General features: G+C 37.2%; 1 protein-coding gene across 4 annotated transcripts in view; it reads right to left on the minus strand.

Moving 5' to 3' along the window:
• Window positions 1-25,000, minus strand: part of LOC106872702 (homeodomain-interacting protein kinase 1) — a 121,489-nt gene that overhangs the window by 3,536 nt on the left and 92,953 nt on the right. Inside the window, exon 14 of one of the 4 annotated variants that reach the window (XM_089340973.1) lies at window positions 4,189-4,204. The exons of 2 other annotated variants lie outside the window; for them this stretch is intronic. In XM_089340973.1, the coding sequence (XP_089197099.1) occupies window positions 4,189-4,204 (16 nt within the window). Of the gene's footprint in view, window positions 1-4,188; window positions 4,205-15,194; window positions 15,238-25,000 lie in introns of those variants that run through there. One more of the 4 variants, XM_089340974.1, reaches the window with a different exon arrangement.

Genomic DNA, 25,000 nt, shown 5'->3' on the forward strand with positions numbered 1-25,000 from the left:
CACTGCCTTCATGGGGATCAACCCCAGTACATTTAAAAAAAAATCTTTTAAGCCAGGTTTTTGTCCTATCACTCTCTTTTGCCAAACTGCTAAGTTACAAGGATGTCAACACACCAACACCAGTTGTTAAGCAGTGAAGGAGGACAAACACAGACACACATTATATATCGAAACGTCTAGTTAGAATAGAGGCAGCTGACGAAGGATTAATTCCAAGTGGCTTTCCGTTTTCCTATGTGTTCGTTCCGTTGTCTGTAGTTCATTGTTCTAACGTCCTGTACCCTGATATGCATATATATACACATGTAGATGTAAGTATGTACATATATGTGTGTATACATGTATATATATTCTTTGTATATATATATATATATATATATATATAATAGGCTTCTTTTAGTTTCCATCTACCAAATCCACTCACAAAGCTTTGGTTAGCCAAGGCTGTGGTAGAAAGAAGACACTTGACCAAAGTGCCATGCTGTGGGACTGAGTACTGTATCTTATAAGGCCAACAAGAGCCAAGTTAATTAGAGAGAATGAAAATTATGATTCGGGTGGTATCTGTCCTTGCACAATGGTAGTGATGATTTAATCCATATCATGGCTATTATCTCTCTTTCAACAGTGGAGGAGAGGGTTCAATCCTTACTAACACCCAATACCAGCAGTGCAGATTCAGTCATGAGAATAGGGTAAACGTGTACAATGTAAAGTAGAGGGTCAAAAAGAAGCTAACCATCACCACAAGTGGTGGTCCTTCAAATGTTCTCTGAAAGGAAATTATACACTAATATGGTTATTAATTTATCCCCAGACAAACCATATTTCCATAGAATTATTTCAGGCTTTGTGCCTATAGGAAAAAGGATTATTATTATTATTATTATTATTCAGTAGTTTCATTTTTATAACGTGCTTTCACTTCACTACCGAGCACAGTTCTGTGTGCCTTGGGTATGTGCTGTGGTTTGCTGTGATGCTCTTATGGTTACTGCATTGAAAGTGTTTTGCGTAGGATGTGTGCAGTGCCCATTAGTGCAATTTTCTGTATGTTATATATATTTGTAAGTCCTGGTGTTTTTGTTATGTATTTGTCTGAATATTTTTTTATCATACCTAATGCGCCTACTATAATAGGAATTGTTTCTGTTTTTAGATTCCACATTCGAGTTATCTCTATTTCCAGGTCTTTGTATTTTGAAAGTTTCTCCATTTCTTTTAGAGAAACGTTGTCATCTGCTGGTATTGATACATAAATTAGAAAGCATTTTTTCTCTTCATGATCTCTGACAACTATATCTGGCCTATTGGCCTTAATTTCTCTATCTGTGTGTATTGGCATATCTCAGAATATGGTTGCTTTCTCGTTTTCTGTGACCTTTCCTGGCATGTGCCTATACCATCTTTTTTCTGTTGTTATTCCATAGTGTTGGCATATTACTACTAATACTTCTACTAAGAGGGTGGCTGGCAGAATTGTTAGCACACCGGGCAAAACGATCTGAATTCAAATTCCGTCAAGATCAACTTTGCCTTCTATCCATTCAGGGTCGATGAAATAAGTACCATTTGAGCATTGGGGTCAATGTAATTGATTAGTCTCCTCTCCTGAAATTTCAGACCTTGTATCACTAGTAGAAAGGATTATTATTATTATTATTACGAAGGTAGTGAGTTGGCAAAATCCTTAGTGGCATTTTATCCGTCATTGTGTTCCGCGTTCAAATTTCGCCAAGGTTGACTTTGCCTTTCATCCTTTTGGGATCGATTAAATAAGTACAGAGCAAATATTGGGGTCAACATAACTGGCTTACCCCGTCCCACCGACCATTGCTGACCTTGCACCAAAATTTGAAAACATTATCATCATTATTATTATTATTATCATTGAACTTTGGAATTCTTTGGAGTTGCTTCTACTGAAGTCCTGCAGGTAATGAATGCTCTTTCATTCCACATGTTTGCCTTATACAGCAGTTGAGGTTCAGAGAGCAACAGCAGTCTCAAGGTGAACAACAACAAAAAATCAAGGTACATGTTGCTGTAGGATAGTCTGACACAAGGCTAAAGCAAAAATATTACAATTAAAAACATTGATCAAAAATGTTGACCAGCATAGAGATAACAGCTGTGGTAATGGTCATGGAGGTATTGGTCCAAAAGTCTTGTTTACTAATGACAACTGGATTCTGAAGTATGTAAAGAGAATCAAAAGTAAATGTCGGACCATAAACTTTAAGGATTATGTATTGGTGCAGGCATGGCAGTGTGGTAAGAAGCTTGCTTCACAACTACATGGTTCTGAGTTCAGTCCCACTGCATGGCACCTTGGGCAAGTGTCTTCTACTGTAGCCTTGGGCCAACCAGAGCCTTGTGTGTAGATTTGGTAGATGGAAACTGAAAAAAGCCCCTTCTATATATATATATATATATATATATATATATATATATATATATATATATGTATGTATGTATATATATATATTTATGTGTGTGTATCTGTGTTTGTCCCCAACCACCACCACCACTGTTTGACAACTGATGATAGTGTATTTTATGTCCCTGGAATTTAGTGGTTTGACAAAAAAAAGAGACCCGTAGAATAAGTACTAGGCTTACAAAGAATAAGACCTGTGGTCAATTTCTTTGACTAAAACCCTTCAAGGCAGTGCTCCGGTAAGGCTGTAGTCAAATGACTGAAACATGTAAAAGAATAATAGAATATTGCTGATGAAGTCAGAGTATCATTGAAACATGTCCTGAGTTATTTCCCTTATATTCCAGAGAACTATAAATAGCATGCTTTATTAACAGACACTGGTTTGCCCTTGCAACAATGTTTAATGTTCCATGTGTTAAATATGTTAACAGATGCAGGCATAGCTGTATCGTTAAGAATTTTGCTTTGCAATCACATGGTTTCAGGTTCAGTTCCACTGCACAGCACCTGTGTCTAAGTGTCTTCTACTAAAGCCCCAGCCTGACAAATGCCATACAAGTGAATTTGATATAAACTGTATAGAACCCCATTGTTTATATGTGTGTATGTGTGTCTTTGTATTTGCCTCACCCCATCACTTAACCATTGTTGGTTCGTTTACATTCCTGTAACTTAGCAGTTTGGCAAAAGAGGCTGGTAGAGTAAGCGTCAGGCTTTGAAAATAAGTGCCATGCAAGTGGGGTGGGGTTAGGGCGGTTTATTCAACTAAACCCTCAAGTGGAGCTCCAGCATGGCCACAGTCTAATGACTGAAACGAATAATAGATAAAAGAAGTAACTTTATCCATTTATCCGTCTGCTCACCTATGTGTCTATCTATCTATCTAACTATCTATTTATCTATTTGATTAACAGCCCAGTCAAGATGGTATTTTCTTCATCTCCTACTCTTGTATTTGCACACATCTACAAAATGACTTTTTGAAATGAACTTCCATTAAGTAGCTGAGGAGTACATTTTCATTGCGCATCTTATGTGGTGTTCTCACTACATAAATAAATGAAGTTTGTATGAAACGTACGTACTGCTATAATCTAATGCATTTGTGTTGCTTTTCTTCAAATTTTATACACCAAATCTCTTGATTTTGTTTTTGGTTTTTACCCTACCAAATTCTGGTGCCTTAAACATTTTAAGTACCACATTTAATCCTTTGATTAAATCTATATTATCTACCTATCTATCTATCCACCATCAGCATCTTCAAACAAGTCAAAAGAGCACATTTCACCTGTAAATTTCATTTGGCATAAGTTCCTACAGCAGGATGCCGTTCCTAACACCAACAACCTTGTAGAGTGTCTTAGGTGCATTCTATCTCCCCTTCCACTGCATGACATCAAAGAGGTTTCCCTATCATCGGCAACACTAAAATGTCCTTTCCAGCTCTGCATTGAATCCACTCATTCAAAATACATCCAGTGACAGAGAGAGTGAATAAAAGAGCATGATGACGAACGAGAAGAGCATGATGGTGAACTGTGTAGCTAACTTCACCATAAGACTAGATACCTACCTACCTACCTGTTCACCCAACACGAGTTTATCACTCAAAACTAACTGAATCTGCCTCATCTGCCTCGTTATCCCTGTTGTTCTCTATCTAGTCCACACAGAGTAAAAATAGTCGAGAAGAGGAAAAGTTATGGAAAAATAAGTAACAAATAGTAAAAAAAACCACAAACCTGCCCACATTGCCAGCTTGGAAAAAGGTAAAAATAGAAACAAATTTCAGTAACATATTGGCATAACTATGAGAGAAATATTTCATAAAAAGTTATACATACATACACACACATGGATGCACACAAATATATACACATGCATAAACATACACACGCACATATATACGTATGAGGATATGTAAACACATGTATATATTTATGTATCTATCTTTTTATCTATCTAACTACACACACATAAATATACATACATATATATATATATATATATATGAACATAAACATGAATATAAGTAACTAAATGTGTATGTGTGTGTGTATATACATACATACACACACACATATATATATATATATATATATATATATATATATACATATACATATATATATATATATATATATATATATATGAACATAAACATGGATATAAGTAACTAGATAAATGTGTACGCGTGTGTGTATGTGTGTATACACACACACACATGTAAACATGAATAGATGTAAATACAGAAATGTGTGTATATGTAAGCATGTGTGCATGTATACACACATACACACACACAGTGGTGAGTTAAAACAATCTTTTCGCTCTATATTGAAAAGACCTACCAAGTTACTATTCATGCTACAAGCATACATCATTCATTTCACCATTCCAGTCATTGATCTGTGGCCAGAATGGAGCAACACTTTGAAGAGTTTAGTTGAACAAATTGACCACAGTACTTATTCTCTAGTTCTTTCTTGCTGAAATGCTCGCTCTCTCTCTCTCTCTCTCTCTCTCTCTCTATATATATATATATATATATATATATATATATACATATACACACACACACACACACATACAGAGTGGGCCAAAAGTCATGCACAAAAGTTCAATAGGCTCTGGAATTGTCAAAGACATGCTTCAATTTTTCCAAAATTGAATAAAATTAATGAAATAATGATGAAAACATACATACTTGTACATGAAGAAGAAAATTAATAATAATAATAATGATAATTAATAATAATAATAATACCATAATATAAATAAGATGTCAACTGTTTTTGTGCATGACTTTTGGGCCACCCTATATATATATATATATATATATATATATATATATTGGTCTATTTATGTTCTGTTTCTCATTTGGCCATATATATATATGGATGTAACCATGATAGTCTGTGTATCTGAAGAGCAAGCCTTCTATACCTGTACTAGCTTTTAAAATACAATAGTACTATGTAATTTATAACGTACTCTAATCCAGATGTGTAAAATAATTTATTAAATGCTAAAATTACTTTTCCATGATGTTCGTTATTGAACAATTGTAATATTATGGATATCAACTGATGAAATAAATATATTCATCCCATACTTCCTGGCTTTCTTTACATTCTATATATGATGATATATATAGGTTTGACAATTTCTTACCGAACAACCACACAGATGATTTGTTTACAGTTATCAAATGTTTGTGTACACATAAGCTCACTCCCCCCATCAAATCAACATTACCTGTACAGGTGCAATGGGTGCCACCTGTCATATATACACACAATGGTTTTTAATTTAGGCATAACGGTGAAGGGTTAGTTGATTCAGTTGACCCTTATCCCCCTATTCAACCCCATCCACTCTCCATAATCCTGTTAACTACTTTGTCTCAAAGTGAAAATTAATCATTCATTTCCTGGGTCAGAATTTTTCATTTTAATATTTAGTCCAGAATACTGGAATTGGTTAGGTTTATTTTGATGTAATAAATGAGAGGAAATGTACAGAAATGTTTATATGTGTGTGTACATGCATGCAATTGTGTTTCTACATACATACACACACATATATATATATATATATATATATATATATATATACGCAGTGGATTATGGGAAAAGTAGAATGTATATCTGAGAAGACATGTGCTTATGGCCTCCTGTCTTGTAAATATACGTTAATTCCTTGACGGCTGGTTACTGAAGACGATTTGCCTAGTAAGTTACTTTATTTACTAAAAAATCAGAAACCTATAGGTCTAACCGTTAGAAATAAGGTAAAAGTTTTTATTTTCTCTCCCCTTTGAAATGTTTTACTTTGTGGTTTTCGGTCGTTTTTTGACTGCCTTCTAGCATGTAGAAGTTACCTGTTATAGGTAATTTCTCTTATACTTTATATTGAATATATATATATATATATATATACATATATACCTCTATGCCAGGTAAAATGCTTAGCAGTATTTCACCTGTCTTTACATTCTGAGTCCAAATTCCTCCAAAGTTACCTTTCAGGGTCAATAAAATAAGTACCAGTTGAACACTGGGGTTGATGTAATTAACTTATTCTCTCACCTGAAATCACTAGCCTTGTGCCAGAACTTGAAATCAATATACATATCCAACCCCCATGTCACCTGCAATTTTGCACTTGTGTCACCACTCTCTTTCTTCTATTTTCCTTGTCGTTATCATTGTAACCATTTTAATGTATTCTTTCCAACTACCTCTCTGTTACTTTCTCATCCCCACCATATTTTTAATCCTAACACTTTAACTGGACTTCTTTTCAAGGCAATTCTCATCCTCCTCTCTTCCTCACATTTTAATGCCACCTCCTTGATTTACCATTTCCTCACATCATCCAACAAGCTGGGCCATCCCTCTCTCCACCAAAAGCATCCACCAGTTTTTCGTCCTCTTTTTCTCACTCACAGATGAAAAGCCATACGCCCAGCAAATAAACTTTATAATATTCTCAACATTAATTATATGTTACTCAAAATTAAGCAATGTTCTTTTTGCTAACTTCAGAATTTTTTATGTAGAAATTGTCATTAAAATTTAGGTTGCTTAGAAAACCAATTTTGCTATCACAATTTCTGGCATCACCAATTCAACATTGACTTATTTGACACCAAACGTTTTCATGTTTCTCTCATTCTGTCTGTCTGTCTCTCTCTTTATTTATTTGTCTATCTATGTGTATATGTTCTTGTACACATGTGCATACGTGTGTTTGCTACCAATACCAAAACGCAAGTTGAATATCCAGTCAGCTATACCAAATAATCAGTGCCAAACAGTTACACCCAAACATCACATTCCAAAAGAAGAAAGGCAAAATAAAAAGTTGAGTGAGGACAGAATGAAAGGGGATGCTTACTTCAGATCAACACCACTAAAACTTAAGCACCATATTACATACATACATACATACATATATATATATATATATATATATATATATATATATATATATATATATGGTGGTTGTCTACTCCTTATGCAGAGTTTGACCACCTCTTATACCTATACCATAGATCCATCTTGGCATCTGATGCGTTTTTTTTTTAAACCAGACAATGTTTTGAAAAGACGCCCACATAGACTGCATATCCGATTTGTTCAGATCTTTGTGGATCTTCAAATGTCTTTTGAGGCCTCCGTTAGATTTGCAGAATATATATATATATATATATATATATATATATATTCTGTAAATAATAATGGTATTCTATAAGCTTAAATCTTATAAGTGATCACCATGTATTGGCTAAAGAAAATAGTCTAATATTGGAACATATAAGCCCTTGGTGGAAAAAAGTGGGTTTTTGTACACATGGGAATCAAACCCACACCTCTTATATTTGTGATAAATGTGCTAACCGCTTATACCAACATCTTATACCACTCACTTCTTTCCATTAAATTTAAGAGCTATATTTTCATAGTGTTGTTTTTAAACGTATGTGCATTTTCTGCGTTAAATGGAGAAGTGGTGTTAAGTGAGAATTCTGTAGATAATAATAATAATTATATACTTAAACCCATTTTTTTTCTGTCGAGGGCTTACATGCCCCAATATTAGACTATTTTCTTTAGCCAATACACAGAGATTGCATATAGGCTTTAAGCTTATAATTATTATTATTTTTTACTGAAGTGTCACTCGTTACCGCTTCTCTATTTAACACAGAAAATGCATGTTTGTTTGTTTAAAAATCAACACTATGAATATATATATATATATATATTGAATGATAGAGACTTACATACAAGACTTCAAGTTTCTATACCAGCTAAAGAAGTACAGTGATCATTGTATTGTTGACAATGAAACTTGAAATCTCGTAAGCAAGTCTCAGTAATTGTATTATTCAAGAAGTTTAGTCCTCTATTTCCAATGATATAGAGATATACCTCTTTTGTTATCACACGCAGTTTGTCTACATACATACATTATATATCATCATCATCATCATCATCGTTTAACGTCCGCTTTCCATGCTAGCATGGGTTGGACGATTTGACTGAGGACTGGTGAAACCGGATGGCAACACCAGGCTCCAATCTAAATTTGGCAGAGTTTCTACAGCTGGATGCCCTTCCTAACGCCAACCACTCAGAGAGTGTAGTAGGTGCTTTTATGTGTCACCTGCACGAAGGCCAGTCAGGAGATACTGGCAACGGCCACACTCGAAATGGTGTCTTTTATGTGCCACCCGCACAAGCCAGTCCAGGGGCACTGGCAACGATCTATATATATATATATATATATATATATATATATATATATATATATATACATATATATATATGTGTATGTATGTATATAATGAAAACTAATCCAGGCTTCAATAAACATATTTATATTTTCAAATTAGCTTTGAGAGTCAACCCAAATGATGATCTAAATGAATGAAATGAGTGAATTCAGCCACATGCCAGTTAAAAACTATAAGCACTTATACAAACACATCAATTATACTTACATGGTGTGTGTGTGTGTGTGTGTGTGTGTGTGTGTTTGGGTGTGTGAATTTCCAATGTTTAATGAAGAGAACTTGTTTCCCCCCAACTGAATTACCTGCTCCTGAATTAACATGTAATTAATTGAAGCTGAGTATTCCACAGACACATGTACCCTTTATGTAATTCTCAGGTAGAATCACAATGATACAGTGTGTAAGAGACAAGGCAGTACATTTTGAATTATGGGCATGATCCTCTTGACAGGCATCTTTGTGCAGTTGCTCTCTGGCTAATTTTGCTTACAAGGTATGGGTGAACCCGATGACATTTGCCCCAAATACCATGCAGTGAGAGCTTGGTCAAATAATCAGCAGGGATTGTATCCAAGACCTTGTAGTTGGGAAGCTAATTTCTTCACCATTCCTCCATAATACACTTACCAATATCTTCATTATCGTCATCACTTAATGTCCATCTTCCATGCTGACATGGATTAGATGGTTTGACAAGATTCGTTGGGCCAAGGAGTATGCTGTGCTTAACCGTCATCAGCTTTGGTATGTTCTCCATAGCTGGATGCCCATCATCATCATCTAACATCCGTTGTCCAAGCTGGCATGGGTTGGATGATTTGACCAGGGCTGGCAAGCTGCAAGGCTGCACCAGGTTCCAGTCTCATTTGGCATGGTTTCTACAGCTGGATGCCCTTCCTAATGCCAACCACTCCAGGAGTGTAATGAGTGCTTTTATGTGCCACCAGCATGGGTGCCATTTGCATGACACCAGTTCCTGCCACAACCACAATTTTACTTAGCCTGATGGGTCTTCTTAAGCACAGCATAATGCCAAAAGTCTCGGTCATTTGACATTGCCTCCTTGAAGCCCAACACATGAAAGATCCCTTCCTAATGCAACTACTTTACAGAGGGTATTTATTTGTTTGTTTTTTTCATGTGTGACACTAAGCACCACTGAAGTCACCAAATAACTCACAAGAAAAAAGCCTCTTTGACTCAGTGAGGTGGATGTTGTCATAGAGAAAGGGAGGTGTTTGGCTATAGGGTGGGGGTACATGGCTACCCTGCATTATAAAAAGGTGGATGGGAGTGGCTGGAAAGAAGATAAAGAGGGTGATGATGAGGTGTCAAAGAGTACACTGATAGGCGGCGAGCTGGCAGAAACGTTAGCACACCGGGTGAAATGCTGAGCGGTATTCCGTCTTTCTTTATGTTCTGAGTTCAAATTCCACCGAGGTCGACTTTGCCTTTCATCCTTTCGGGGGTTGATAAATTAAATACCAGTTACGCACTGGGGTCGATGTAATCGACTTAATACCTTTGTCTGTCCTTGTTTGTCCCCTCTATGTTTAGCCCCTTGTGGGCAATAAAGAAATATGAAAGTACAAGAGATTATGAAAGTAAGACAGAATGCGAAAAGAGGATCGGGAATGGTGGGTGGGAAAGTTCATAAGAGTGTGTGAGGAGAGTGACAGGTGGTTGAAGACAGGGGTAGAAGTAGTGAATGGTGAACAGGAGAGGTGCATGTCAAAAGTAAATATCAGCAAGGGGGGAGGGGGGTGAAAGAAATAGGAGAGGTTCAGGAAGGAGGTGATAACTGGTAGTACACAAAGAGGGTGGAGGGAAAGATAACTGGGAATACAGAAGCGAGTGATCAAATGGATAATAAACTGGGAATTGATAATATCGAGCATGAGGGATTGGATGTTAATAGGAAATGGATCCAGGGAGATTGGGATGTAACTGGAAGTACAAAATGGGGAAAAATATGTGCAGATTCCGCTCTCATAATTACAGCAGCTGAGTAGTGCTGTAGTGAGAAGAGTTATGGAGGGATGAGTATATGGGAGATGAGAGTTGGGGAAGGCTTGAAGGGGATTGGCTGGGTACAAGACCAGGACCCAGTGTGTGTATGTGTATAAATGTTTTTAGGATCTCACTTTGATCATGTCAAACGGGTCTTCTCAAGCACAGTTAATTACCAATCACCTTGGTCCTTTCTCGTCCCCTCTGTCTGGCTTAAAAACTGTGGTTGCTCCTCACTATTTCTTCCTACAGTTTCCTGGGTCTCCTTCTTCCACACGTTCTATCAACATTTAGCATTTGGCACTTTTTTATGCAATTGTCTGCATCCATGGGTAGTGTTACGATCAGACAAATTATAATGTAAGAAAAAGGTGTAAACTTCTGATCGCAACAGCAAAGTGTTCAAACAGGGAAGTAAATGTTCATTTATGGAGATTATGTCCAGTCCCAATGATTTCAAGGTAGGTGGTGAATGGTCCCACCCATATGCAGCTCCATCTCTCGTTTTGGTACAATCCACGCCAAGCCCCAGCTGTCTTCCCCACTCCCCTTTTTAACAGGAAGTACGAGATTACTTGCCTTGCTCGTTAACAGGAAGTGAACGAGGTTACCTGTCTCGTACCATGCTAACTTCCTGTATATATATTTGGTTATCCATACCAACGTTATTTCACTTCTGCCAAACGGTCATTGACAAACGTTTATCTCGCCACCTTCGGAAAATATTGTAAGTTCTCTCCCTTCATTATATTATAGGTATACATAACAGTAGCACATGAGCATACAAGTGCAGTCTCCCCTCTTGCACACTATATCTAATGCCTCCTGTACCTAATTTCCTCTCAACATATTTGCACTTTTGACACACATGCGCAGTGATGTTGCACCTCCAGCAGAGCATCCTACTTTCGTTTCTTTCTCGTTTGTACCTGTTGCTGACTTTCAACTTACTGTCATCAATTTTGTACATGGTTTTATTCTTTCATCCTTTTATTTGTTTCAGTCGTTTGACTACGACCATGCTGGAGCACTGCCTTGAAGAGTTTCAGTCAAACAAATTGACCCCAGGACTTATTCATTGTAAGCCTAGTACTATAGTGGAAGACACCTGCTCAAGGTGCCACATAGTGGTACTGAACCCAGAACCATGTGGTTGGGAAGCAAACTTCTTACCACACAGCCAAGCTATTTGTCTATTCTTAGCTTCCTCAAGTATATTTTAGCATAAATTTTGGCAAATGAAGACCTTGTGAATTATATTTCAAATGTAGAAACTGTGTAGAAGCTAGCTGCCTGTTATTGTCATCATTGTGTCAATGGCTACTTTTCCAAGCTTGGATAGGACAGACAAAATTTGCCTAGACAAATTTTCTATAGCTGGGTGCCCTTTCTGTTGCCAACCTTCACCAGTTTTGAGTATGTCAGTATTTTATCATAATCCTTCAAGCATGAACAGATCAATAACCAGATGTGTTTTCATTGAACACTGCAAACAAATGACACTGTTTTGTATGAACAGTGACTGTTTAGTTCACAGTGCATCAAGACAAGCAGATACAAATGCTGATATATATATATATATATATATATATATATGGAAATGTGCTGTGCGTGAGAAGACCCGGCAAGCCAAGTGAGATCGTTGCCAGGGCCCCTGGACTGGCTCTTGTGCGGGTGGCACATAAGGTGTACCATCCTGAACGTGACCGTTGCTAGTACCGCCTAACTGGCCTTGTAGGGTTTTCGAGCGAGATCGTTGCCAGTGCCCCTGGACTGGCTCTTGTGCGGGTGGCACATAAAAGACACCATTTCGAGCGTGGCCGTTTTCGTGCGGGTGACACGTAAAAGCACCCACTACACTCTCTGAATGGTTGGCGTTAGGAAGGGCATCCAGCTGTAGAAACTCTGCCAAATTAGATTGGAGCCTGGCGTAGCCATCCGGTTGCACCAGTCCTCAGTCAAATCGTCCAACCCATGCTAGCATGGAAAGCGGACATTAAACGATGATGATGATGATGATGAGATATATATATATATATATATATATATATATATATATACATGCATCTATCATCATCATTTTAATGTCCACTTTTCCATACTTACACAGGTCAGACATAATTTTTGATGCAGATTTACAATGACCTGTAACTCTTCTTGTTGCCAATCCTCACCTGTATCCAAGCAAGGAAGTATTTTGCCATGGATGGACATATTTTCACAGAAGAATGGAAATGAAGGACATTGCTTGTAGGACAGTGATACCTATTTACAACCACTGCATATCATCATCATATATGTGTTTGTCCTTGCCTTGACATCATATAACATACACATGACACGATGGTCTTCTTTCAGTTTCTATCTACCAAATCCACTCATAAAAGTTTGGTCAGCCAAGAGCTATAATAAAAGATGTGTCATGCAGTGGGATTGAACCTGAAACAATATGGTTAGGATGTGAACTTTTTAAAATCACACAGCCATATTCATGCCATAATGGGCTTCTTTCAATTTGCAGTAACTAAATCCAATCAAAAGGCTTTGGTTGGCCCAGAGCTACCTAAATCTACTGAATGAATTTAGTAAGTGGAAACTGAAAGAATTCTATGGCCATGTGGTTAAGAAAGTTTGTTTTGTGACCACATGGACCCAGCATCAGTCCCACTGCATGGCACTTTGAGCAAGTGTCTTCTACTATTGCCTCGAGCCAGCCAATAACTTTTTGAATGAAATTGGTAAATGGAAACTGCATGGAAACCTGGTGTTTCTGTGTGTGGTGTCTGGTGGGCCAGTAATCTTTCCTTAACACTCTCCCAAATGCAGGACAATTCAATGTTCTTAAAACAGTAGCAGTACCATGTCTCCTTGTGAACTAAGTGAGGTCAGGCTTTCAACTAGAAAACTGGGAGGAGAAAATGTTAAGTGGTGTGTGGGTGAGAGAGAGAGAGAAAGAAAGAGCAGGTGGAAGTTAGAGGGGAGGAGATCAAAACTTCCACTTTCCGAAGTGAGAAGTGAAACACCTAACAGAGAGCAGGATGTCCAGCTAGTGTTACTTCCAGGAGGATGTCTGATCCGCTTCAGGTACCCATCTAAAAACCAGTAGTGGTATTTGGACACTGGAAGAAATTTAGTGAAAGTAATACTATTACTTAACCTGGAGTTGGTTCCGAGAGACTAGGTCTTCTGATTGAAGTCAATCCAACTGTGACCTCCCCAACTTTTATTAAAATGTAGAGGTGTATAATGCATCGTATTTTTTGTATGTTTGGTGTTATTGGTGGATATGGTGAGGAGTGTGTTGGTGTACAAGTCTTTCATACAAAACTGGACAAGGTTACAAAAACACTTTATACAACCACAACAACAACAACAACAATATTGTAGAGGACAACTTGAAATAAAAGAAACAAAAAATAAACAAACATAAAAACAAAATCAGTAATTATATATATATATATATATATATATAAGAAAATACAATTTAGACAAACAAATAAAAAAACAACAGCATTGACTATTTTCTGCTTTGAATAAATATAGAAAAAAAAAACAAAAACAAACAAAATTGTAAAAAAATCTCCACCCCTCCCTCCCACCTATGTACACACACCTTGAGGAGTGGGGGGAGTAATTAAATAAGCAGGCTAAACAAAGGCAAAAACAAATGAAAAAATATATGAATAAATAATAATAATTTTGTTGGTGGTGGTAACATAATTAAGAAATTAACAAATTGGGAAGGGATTTAAATCAAGGAAAAAAAAAAAATCTAATGAAAAAATATGTATAAAAATGTGGCTTTTCTCTCTTGGAACTTTTTTGTGTTGTGGAGAGAGAGAGAGAGAGAATTGTGTATGAAAGAGAGAGAAAGTCAGGAATTGAAACAGGGATTTGGTAAATAGTAGTGGTGTGATGATGATGATTATTGTGTATATTGTGATTGTGTATTGATCTTTATGTATATATGTATGTAAATGTGTGTGTGTGTGTGTGTGTGTGTGCATGCTTTTTGTGTAAAGTGAAAAATTAGTAGGAACTAATGAGAGAAGAGGCTGTGGGAATGGTGAGAGTGGTTGAAATAGTAATGGTAGTTGTGGTGGTGGTGATGGTGGTGGTGGTGGTGGTGGTGGAGGTGGTTCAGGTAGTAACTGTGGTGGTGGTGGTGTTAGTGACAGAGGTGAAACTGATGAGGAGAATGAAATGAAACGGAGAAGAAAAAAAAAAGAAACAAAGGAAAGAAAACAATAACTAAGAAAGGGAGGGAAAAAGACAGAGAGAGAAAGAGAGAAAGGTACAGAGGGAGGTAGAAGTAGAGAAAGGTAATAAGGTAGAGAGAGAGAGTTAGAGATGATGAAAAGTAAACTTGCCTAGTGAGAGGAGGTCTGGCTGAGGAGGTTCTAAGTAAATTTCTGTGCACGTTCCTCCCCTTTTACTAAACAGTCAAAACTACCTCAGCTCTAACTGCTCATAGTGCCTGTTAGAAAGTGGAAAATAGCCATTTTATTATATTGCAATCGTTAGGACATGGAAGGTAGCAAACCACAGAGGCAGGAATGGAGGGAAGTGCCTGGTGGTGATGGTGGCCGGGATTGGGAGAGGCAGGTGAAAAGGATCTTGCGAGCAAGTGGGGAGAAAGACCTCGCGGACAGCTGTGGAGCTTGGGAATCGGCTGTTAAGTTCTTTGGAGCTGGATCAGACCGGGTTGGATGGCAAGCCAAGCAGAAATCCCCATGTTGAACAGGAAGGTTGTCTTGAAAATAGCAGCAGCAGCGACGGTAGCAGCAGAAATAGCTTTGGTAGATGCGCTGGTGGTGATGACGGTATTGGTAGTGACCATTGTGATGACACAATACTAATTGTTTGCGTCTGTGTGTATGGAAGTGGAGGGGTCTACAGAAACATTAATCATTTCTCAAGTTTGATCTCACTGTATGGCCAGCTTCTATAGTTGTGGTTCTTGACCATTTTTTGCCTATGGATCCCTTTGGTTCTTATTTTGCTCAGTTGGACTCTCATAGCCATCTCATGCCTAAAAACTCATATTACGTCATTATATAATTGTTGTGGAAGGATTTCTGACCATCCCCATGTGACTAAAATTGGACTGAGACACTTCTATTAACTGTTGAGTCGTCAGGAGTTTGGGTTGGTAAGCAGTTCACTGTGAGCTGTCATTGAGAGCGGTGAGTCTCATGTAATAGCAAAAGTAGTGTGTCGTGTAAATACTTCCGTTATATATCCAACACAAGGATATAAAAATAATTAAAACTCATATTATATTATTTCTAATTAAATACTGATTTCTCATTGTGGTACAAGGCCAGTAATTTGGGTGGGTGTGTGGGTAAGTCTATTAGACTGACTCCAGTGCGCAATTAAATACTATTAGGAATTGTTTAAAGAAATTTAACTATTTTGTGTATTGGAGATATATAACCAGTTAACAACAAAATCTTATATGAACCCCGGATGAGTCACTAATCTATAGCCTTAGGTTAACCAATACCTTGTGAGCAAAATTTGGCAGGGAGACTAGGGAAGCCCTATATCTAGGTGTGTGTGTGTGTGTGTGTGTGTGTATAGTGCAGGTATAGCCTATGGTTAAGAATTTGCTTTTGAGCCATATGGTCTTGGTTTCTGTCTCACAGTATGATACTTTGGTCAAGTGGCTTCGATTACAGCCTCGGGATGACCATACCTTTTGAGTGAAATTGGTAGACAGAAAATGCATGGAAGCCTATACTGTGTGTGTGAGAGAGAGAGAGAGAGAGAGAGAGAGACTTTGTTTTTACATAAAAGAATGGGGTCTGTTTATGCCCCAAAACTTAGCAGTGTAATAAATATAGATCACTAAAACAACTTCAGATTTTATTTAATAAAAAACACACACAAGTAGCTGTGTCAATATAACTAATACCCTTCAAGGTAGTGCTCCAGCAAGGCCACGGTCTAATGACTGACAAGAGTATCATATGTACGGGTGTGTATGTTTGTTTTGGCATGTCTTGTATTGACACCACTTGGGCAATCTTGACCAATGTATTATCATCATTACTATTATTATTACTATAGTAGAGGAAGCATGACCCAGTGGTTAGGGTGTTGCACTCATGATTGCAAGATTGTAGTTTCAATTCCTAGACTGGGTGGTGCATTGTATTCTTGAGCAAACCACTTCATCTCACGTTGCTCTATGATCACTTTGCCACTTGATGCGTGGTACACACTACACCTCTTCAGACAACGTCGATTTGATGGAGAGGATGAACTAATGTACGGCACAAACATTTGATTATTTTAAACAAATCATTTGAGCAGACTGTTTGGCAAAAGCTGAGCACTCATATGTCGTCTTTAACAGTTGAGTCCATCACTATAGTATTATGTTCTACACAGCTCAGCAGTTAAACATATGAAAACCACCGGAATAAAGTACCTTTTTTGAAAACAAGAAGGGCATTCAATCACAGAATAATACTTTAAGAAGTCTTGTCCAACCCACACCAACAAAGAAAAAAGCTGATATAAAAATGCTGCTGATGATTTCCAGCACCTTCCATGTTTCAGTTAATTTTCAAACACAAGAATCTCGAGGGATTCCTAAAATCAAAAGTAGTTTCAGAAGGGTTTAATGATATGTTCTTAGTCAATGCCATTTGTGTGTTTTGCTTTAAATAGCTTTAACTATGGAGTGAAACCGGAGGCACAATTGTAATCTTCAATACAACGAAACAAGTTTGATGGTTACACTAGAAATAACCTTAACTATGGAATGAAACCGAAGGCAAATTTCAAATTCTTTAACATCATGAACAAATGTCAAGAAAATCTATACAATGAAACGAAAGTTAAAAGAATTGATAAAACACAGAATTTTCATGGGTTCAGCTAATATACATAAATACATTCTAATTGGTTCCTGACTATAATTCTAATGAAGAAACAAACTATTCAAGTTTCAATTTACTGTAGGAAACCATAAAGAATTTGGAAAAGATTTTGTAATATTGTTATTAAAGATGATGCTGCATGGCAGTGAGACATGGACTGCGACTACTAAGGATATGAAAAGACTTGAAAGAAATTAAGTCAGTATGTTTTGCTGGATGGGTAATATCAGTGTGCATATACAATAAGAGTGTAACTAATTTGAGAGAAAAACTGGATATACATAGCGTCAGATGAAGTGTGTAAAAGAGAAGATTGTGCTGGTATGGCCATGTAATGCATATGAACAAAGACAGTTGCATGAAGAGGTGCCGATCTTTAAATGTAGAGGGAACATGTGGAAGGAATAGGCCCAGGAAGGTGTGGGACTAAGTGGTGAGAAAGGATCTACAAATGTTGGGACTCACAGATAGGATGACAGGGGACTGAGACTCCTAGCAGTTTGCTGTGCTTGAAAAGACAGGTCAAGCTAAGGAAAAGCTTGGTTACCCTTGCATACAGGTTCGTCTCCTGCAACCCTCTCCAGCTGAGCATCTCTAATCTTGCAAGCTTGTTGGTGCTGGTACCACAAAAAAGCACCCATGCTGGTGTTGCGTAAAAGCACCTTATACACTCTGTAATGTGGTTGGCATTGGGAAGAGTGTCCAGCCAAAGAATCCATGCCAAAACAGACAATGGGCTTCAACAGCCCTTCAGCTGGTCAGCTCCTGTCAAACTGTCCAACCTATGCCAGCATGGAAATTGGATGTTAGATGAAGATGATGATTATTAAAGATGATGTCTTTTGATACAATGTGCCTTGATAAAAGGTTTCATAGCTGTGTAGTTAAAAAGCTTGCTTTGCAGTCACATGGTTCTAGGTTCAGTCCCAATGCATGGTACCTAGGGAAAGTGTCTTCAATTGTAGTTCTGGGTTGACTGATATACTTGTGAGTGAATTTGGTCGACAAAAACTGTGTGGAAGCCTATCATATATATACATAAGTGTGTGCATGTATGAATAAATTAGTTTAGTGATGGGGCATGACTTAATGGTTAGGGAATTCAGTTCACAATCGTTTGGTCAGAAGTATGCTTCCCAGCAGCACACTGTGTCCTCAAGAAGGATACTTTATTTCACGTTGTTACAGCCCACTCAGGTGGCAAAAATGAACAGTACCTGTATTTCATATTCTGTGTCATGCTGAATCTCCCTAAGAACTACATTAAGGGGATGTGTGTCTGTGGAGTGCTCAACCACTTGCACATTAATTTCGCAAGCAGGTTACATTGATCGGATCAACTGGAACCCTCAGTCACTGTAACTGATGGAGTACCAGCGAGTGAGTCTGCCTCCTTGCTCAAGCAAGTACTAGGCTTGATCAGTTTGACTAAACCCACCAGGGCGATGCCTCACTATAGTAATAATAATAATAATAATAATAATAATACTTTCTACTAAAGGCATAAGGCCTGCAATTTTGGGGGCGGGGCAAGTCAATTACATCAATCCCAGTGCACAACTGGTACTTATTTCATTGTCCCTGAAAGGATGACAGGCAAAGTTGACCTAGGGCGAATTCGAACTCAGAACGTGAAGATGGATGAAATATCACAATGCATTTCACTAGTGTGCTAACAATTCTGCCATCTTGCCACCTTGAATAATAATAATAATAATAATAATAATAATAATAATAATAATAATAATAATAATAATAATAATAATAATAATAATAATAAATAACAACTGTTGGCACAAAGCCAACTATCTTGGGAGGAAGGGGTAAGTCAATACCATTCACCCTGGTACTTGACTGGTATTTTACTCGATCGACCTTGGAAGAATGAAAGGAAAAGTTAACATTGGCAAGACTTGAACTCAGAACATAAAGAGCAGGAATAAATACTGTAAGCTTGCTGCCTTCTTGACAACAACAACAATCATCATCATCATTATTGTGATTATTAATTAAGGTAGCGAGCTGGCAGAATCGTTAGCATGCCAGGCGAAATGCTTAGCAGTATTTCGTCTGTCTTCATGCTCTGAGTTCAAATTTCAATCAGGTTGACTTTGCCTTTCATCCTTTCGGGGTCAATAAAATAAATACCAGTGAAGACTGGGGTCGATGTAATCAACTTATCCCCTCCCGCAAGATTGCTGCCCTTGTGGCAAAATTTGAAACCCTTATTATGATTATTAATTATTATTAAAAACATGGTAGGTTGGCAGAATTGTTGGCATGCTTGACAAAATGCTTAGCAACACTCCAACTACCATTATGTTCTGACTTCAAATTCCACTGGGGCTGACCTTGCTTTCCATATTTCGGGATTGATGAAGTAAGTACCAGCCCCTTTCCCCAAAATTTCAGATTTTGTGTCTAAGGTAAAAAGGGTTATTATTAAAGTAGGAAGCATTTCTTTGGGCTCTTTACACTCCGGGTTCAAATTCTGCTAAAGTCGATTTTACCATTGAGGGCAGCAGATTGGTAGGGTTATTAGAAAAAGTAAAATGCCTTGTGATATTTGTTCCAACTCTTTACATTCTGAGTTCAAATCCCACCAAAGTTGAAATACTCAAAAGTTGCTAGGCTTCTACTAAAATCAGAATTATTATTTGTAATGTAGGCACAGGGTCAAGGATGGTTTATCCTTTTAACACCCATATCTTTCTATCAAACATAATACTTATTTATTCACACTGTTTTGAATTAATCATACATTATTTCATAGCTTCTAGATTTCGATGATGTGATTGATTGATTTTTAGAATAACATTTTAGGGTAGGTGTGAGAGGCATGATCTGATTGGTTTGGACCAAAGACAGGCAGAATATTTTGACTGGATATGGCTGGTTTAAATGCAAATGGCTTATATGAATGAGCCAATGAGGGAGCCTCTATATAACCACCCAACATGCTACAATTGGTAGCAAATTCCTTCTTAAATTAGACACAAACATTCTATTAATGGCACACTGAATAACGTAATGAGATACATGACTTCTAAACAAAGGGCAGAAAGGTTAGAGTTGGTCACCCTTACTCAGATGATTGCTGGGACATAACTGACTAAACAGCAACTACACACTGTCTGAATAGAAGGCAGCACACACTAGATAATGTAGTTCTAGACAAGATGGTCATAGTTGGAATGCCTTCAACATAGATCTGTTGGATCAGGGCTGACACTGAGATCAACAACAAAGGAAGACTCATTAATATAATGTAATCCTTGATACACTATAACAAAATAAAAAGGCAGGATGGTCATAGTTGGAACCCTTCTGATTAAGCAGACATATGATGTCTGCTTAGTCAGAGCTGGTTTGTGGTTGGATCCACTCACAATGGCCAGTTGGTTGTTTTTATTTTCATGATTTTGGTGGAAGCAGGGAAAGAAAGCAATGTTGGTCGGATCTGAACTCAAGATACATAGAGACACAAAATTAGATACAAAAAGATATTTTTGCCTGGATTTCATTTGATTCTGTAACAAAATCAGTCAATTAAAGTGAGAATGGAAGAAAGTTTATATCAATATACCAAGCTATTGGCTTTTGGAGGAACTGATGAGGACATGGGAAATGGAATTAAAAGATGAAAGAGATGAGAAATGTCTTGAAAGAGAATTATAAAAGGGCTAGGAAGTTGCTTAAAACAAAAGATAAACAGAAGTACTATCACTAAGGCAAAGTAAACCGTACCTGTATTGAACTTCAGAAAACTAGGAAGAACAGGAACTAGGCAGAAGACCTAGCAAACTACACATAATATCGACAGGCTTTAGTTACCTCGAAGAGAAGAAGGCAGAGGTTTATTAACCCTTTAGCATTCAGATTACTCAGTCAAACGTAATATTTATTTATTCATGTTGTAAATTAATCGTGCATTATGTTGTAGCTCTGAGATTTCTATGATGGTGTAGTTGCTTTATTTTAAAAATGACATTATAAGGTAGGTGTGAGAGATTGGATCTGAACAATCTGAACATGGTGGAGGAGTGTGGCTTAGTGGTTAGGGTGGACTCATGATCGTCAGATTGTTGTTTCAATTCCTAGACCAGGCAACACGTTGCGTTCTTGAGCGAAGCACTTCATTTCGCGTTGCTCCAACGAGTAATCCTACGATAGACTGGTGGGGAATATATACACCATGGAAACAAGGAAACTGGTCCTTATAAGTTAGCATGACTCAAGAAGGCAACTTTACCCTTTTTAATTTGAACATAAAATAAGGTAGAATATTTGGGCCAGATTTGGCTGGTTTGAATGCTACAGGGTTAAATGCAGAAGAAACTATCAGTGTTGCAATCTTGGAGTCGAGAAACTATATTTTGCACACAGAGAGAAAAACCTATTAACTGCAGCTAGAAATATCAAAGTTACTGAAACAGTAAAAGATTTCAAAAATAGAAAGAAAATGACAGGACAAATATAGCCAATTAATACATAAAGATGAAGATTGATAAAACAAAAGTAAGGCAATAAATGCAGAATGTGTGGAAAAGAGGATGAAAATATTAACCAAGTGAATGCAGTAAGCTAGAACAAAAGGCATTTAAATGCATGACTGTATCAGTAAACTGCAGTTTGTAGATTTGAAGTGATGGAAAAGTGGTATGAACATGAGTCAGAAATTATCATGGTGAATAATAATTATAGGATTTCTCCATAGAGATTGCTCTATGCTACTGAATCAAAGAGACCAAATATAATTGTGGAAGAAAAAAAAAAGCACTATAAGACCATAGACTTTACAATCCCATATGATAACAGAATATTACAAAACTGAGAAAGTTGTAAAATATCAAGATAAAGAGATTATAGAACACAAAGGTGAAAACTGTTCCTGTGGTAATTAGTGCACTAAGCACAACAGCTTAGCTGCTACAAAAGAGGCTGAAGGATATTGAAATTGAGACAAAACATTGTCAACCTACAGTAAAGTTTCATCCTATAATCTGCAAAAAGACCTAAGATTCTGAGATTTAAAAAGATTTGTTACCAAAATTCTGGATAACATTTCTACAATTTAAACTGGCATCTAATAGCTTTCAGTATAACAGCAACAACAATAATAATAATAATCTTTTCTACTATAGGCACAAAGCCTGACATTTTGGGGGAAATGGGAAAGTTGATTACATCGACCCCAGTACTTGACTGGTACTTTATTTATCAACCCTGAAATGACGAAAGGTAAAGTCGACCACAGCAGAATTTGAACTCAAAACGTAGCAGCAGATGAAATACCACTAAGCATTTCGCCTGGCATGCTAACAATTCTGCCAGCTCGCAGCCTTAATAATAATAATAATAATAATGGTTTCAAATATTGCTACAAGGGCAGCAATTTTGGGGGAGGAGATGAGTCACAGTATTCAACTGGTACTTATTTTATTGACCCCGTAAGGATGAAAGGCAAAGTTGGCGGAATTTGAACTCAGAACATAAACACGGACCAAATGCCACAAAGCATTCTGCCCAGTTCACCGACCATTTTTGGCCAGTTTGATGCCTTACCAATAATAACAATCATCATCATCATGATTGTTGCTGATTTAGACACAAGGCCAAAAATTCGGTGGGAGGAAAACAACTGATTATATTGACCCCAGTACATTACTGGTATTTATTTTACTGACCTGAACAGGACTTCAACTCAAAACATAAACCAAGGCTTAGCTAAACTCAAGCATTCTTGCAATTCATTTTGTTGTGTTCATACTCTGATGATTCTTCTAATTAATGAGATTAATAACCTCTAACGACTTTGGTGTGTGTATGCGCGTGTGTATACATCTATTTACGGGAACAATAGCATGGAGTGGGGTAGTTAGGCCTCTTCCAGTCACATTAACAATGTCATGGACACAGTCCACCAAAACACTTACCATTACATCACAGCACTAGCCTTAGTAGTAGTAGTAGTAGTAGTAGTAATAGTAGTAGTAGTAGTAGTAATAGTAGTAGTAGTAGTAAAATAGATTTTTTTTTTATAAAAAAAAGTAACCATGATATCGACCATGATGATGATGATGGTGATGATGATGGTGATGATGATGATTTCTTAATATGAAGACGTTGAGTTAAGTACCTTGTCCAAGGAATAAATACCTGCAACGGGATATAGGTTGTGAGCCAAGACTCCAATATCATTTTCTTTTTTTGGCTTCCTCTTCCTGACAATGATGATGATGATGACGACAATGATGATGATGATGACGACAATGATGGTGATGATGATGAACACTGATCCAAATGCCACTTAGTGGCAAACAATAACTCTAATCAAATCACAAACAACTGCATCTTCCTCATAGCCTACACTTGCCAATAAATGACTTCATTGTTTAGCCCTAGGTCAAACCTGACTGAGTAAACCTATGATCAAAAATGTCCCAGACATGACCATCTTGTATATGTATATATATATATCCTGAACTATATTACTGGATGTGACATTTTGTTTTTTTGATCTGGGGATGATTTGGCTGCTATTGCTAGCAGATTGAGATACCACATAGAAGCTTCCTTCATTAGTTCAAAACCATTCTATGAAGGTACAGAGGTATAGAGATGACCATAGGGGCCACTGCATCTATACAAACTGATAAGACAGAAGGGGAAAGTCTTTTAGGTAAAGTGGAGTGAAACCCATGGGTCACCACATTTACACAAGTTGATGGGGACACAACATCAACCCCTGTTGATGGTGGAGGGGAGAGTCATTTAATCAAGATAGGGGAGATGTGAAGTGGGACAAAAGTTCATCTTGTAATTAAGGAGTCAAGGAACACTTGATAAACTATACACACACACACACATACATACATACATATATATATATATATATATACATATATATATATACATACATACATGTACGTACATATATATGTACATACATATATACACATACATATACATGTACATACACACACACACACATACATGTACATACACACACACACACACATACATGTACATACACACACACACACATACATGTACATACACACACACACACACACATACATGTACATACACACACACACACATATACATGTACATACACACACACACACATACATGTACATACACACACACACACACATACATGTACATACACACACACACACACATACATGTACATACACACACACACATACATGTACATACACACACACACACACATACATGTACATACACACACACACACATACATGTACATACACACACACACACATACATGTACATACACACACACACATACATGTACATACACACACACACACATGTACA

Source organism: Octopus bimaculoides, chromosome 24 (assembly GCF_046866305.1).
Source record: "Octopus bimaculoides isolate indiv1 chromosome 24, ASM4686630v1, whole genome shotgun sequence".
NCBI classification, from domain to species: domain Eukaryota; kingdom Metazoa; phylum Mollusca; class Cephalopoda; order Octopoda; family Octopodidae; genus Octopus; species Octopus bimaculoides.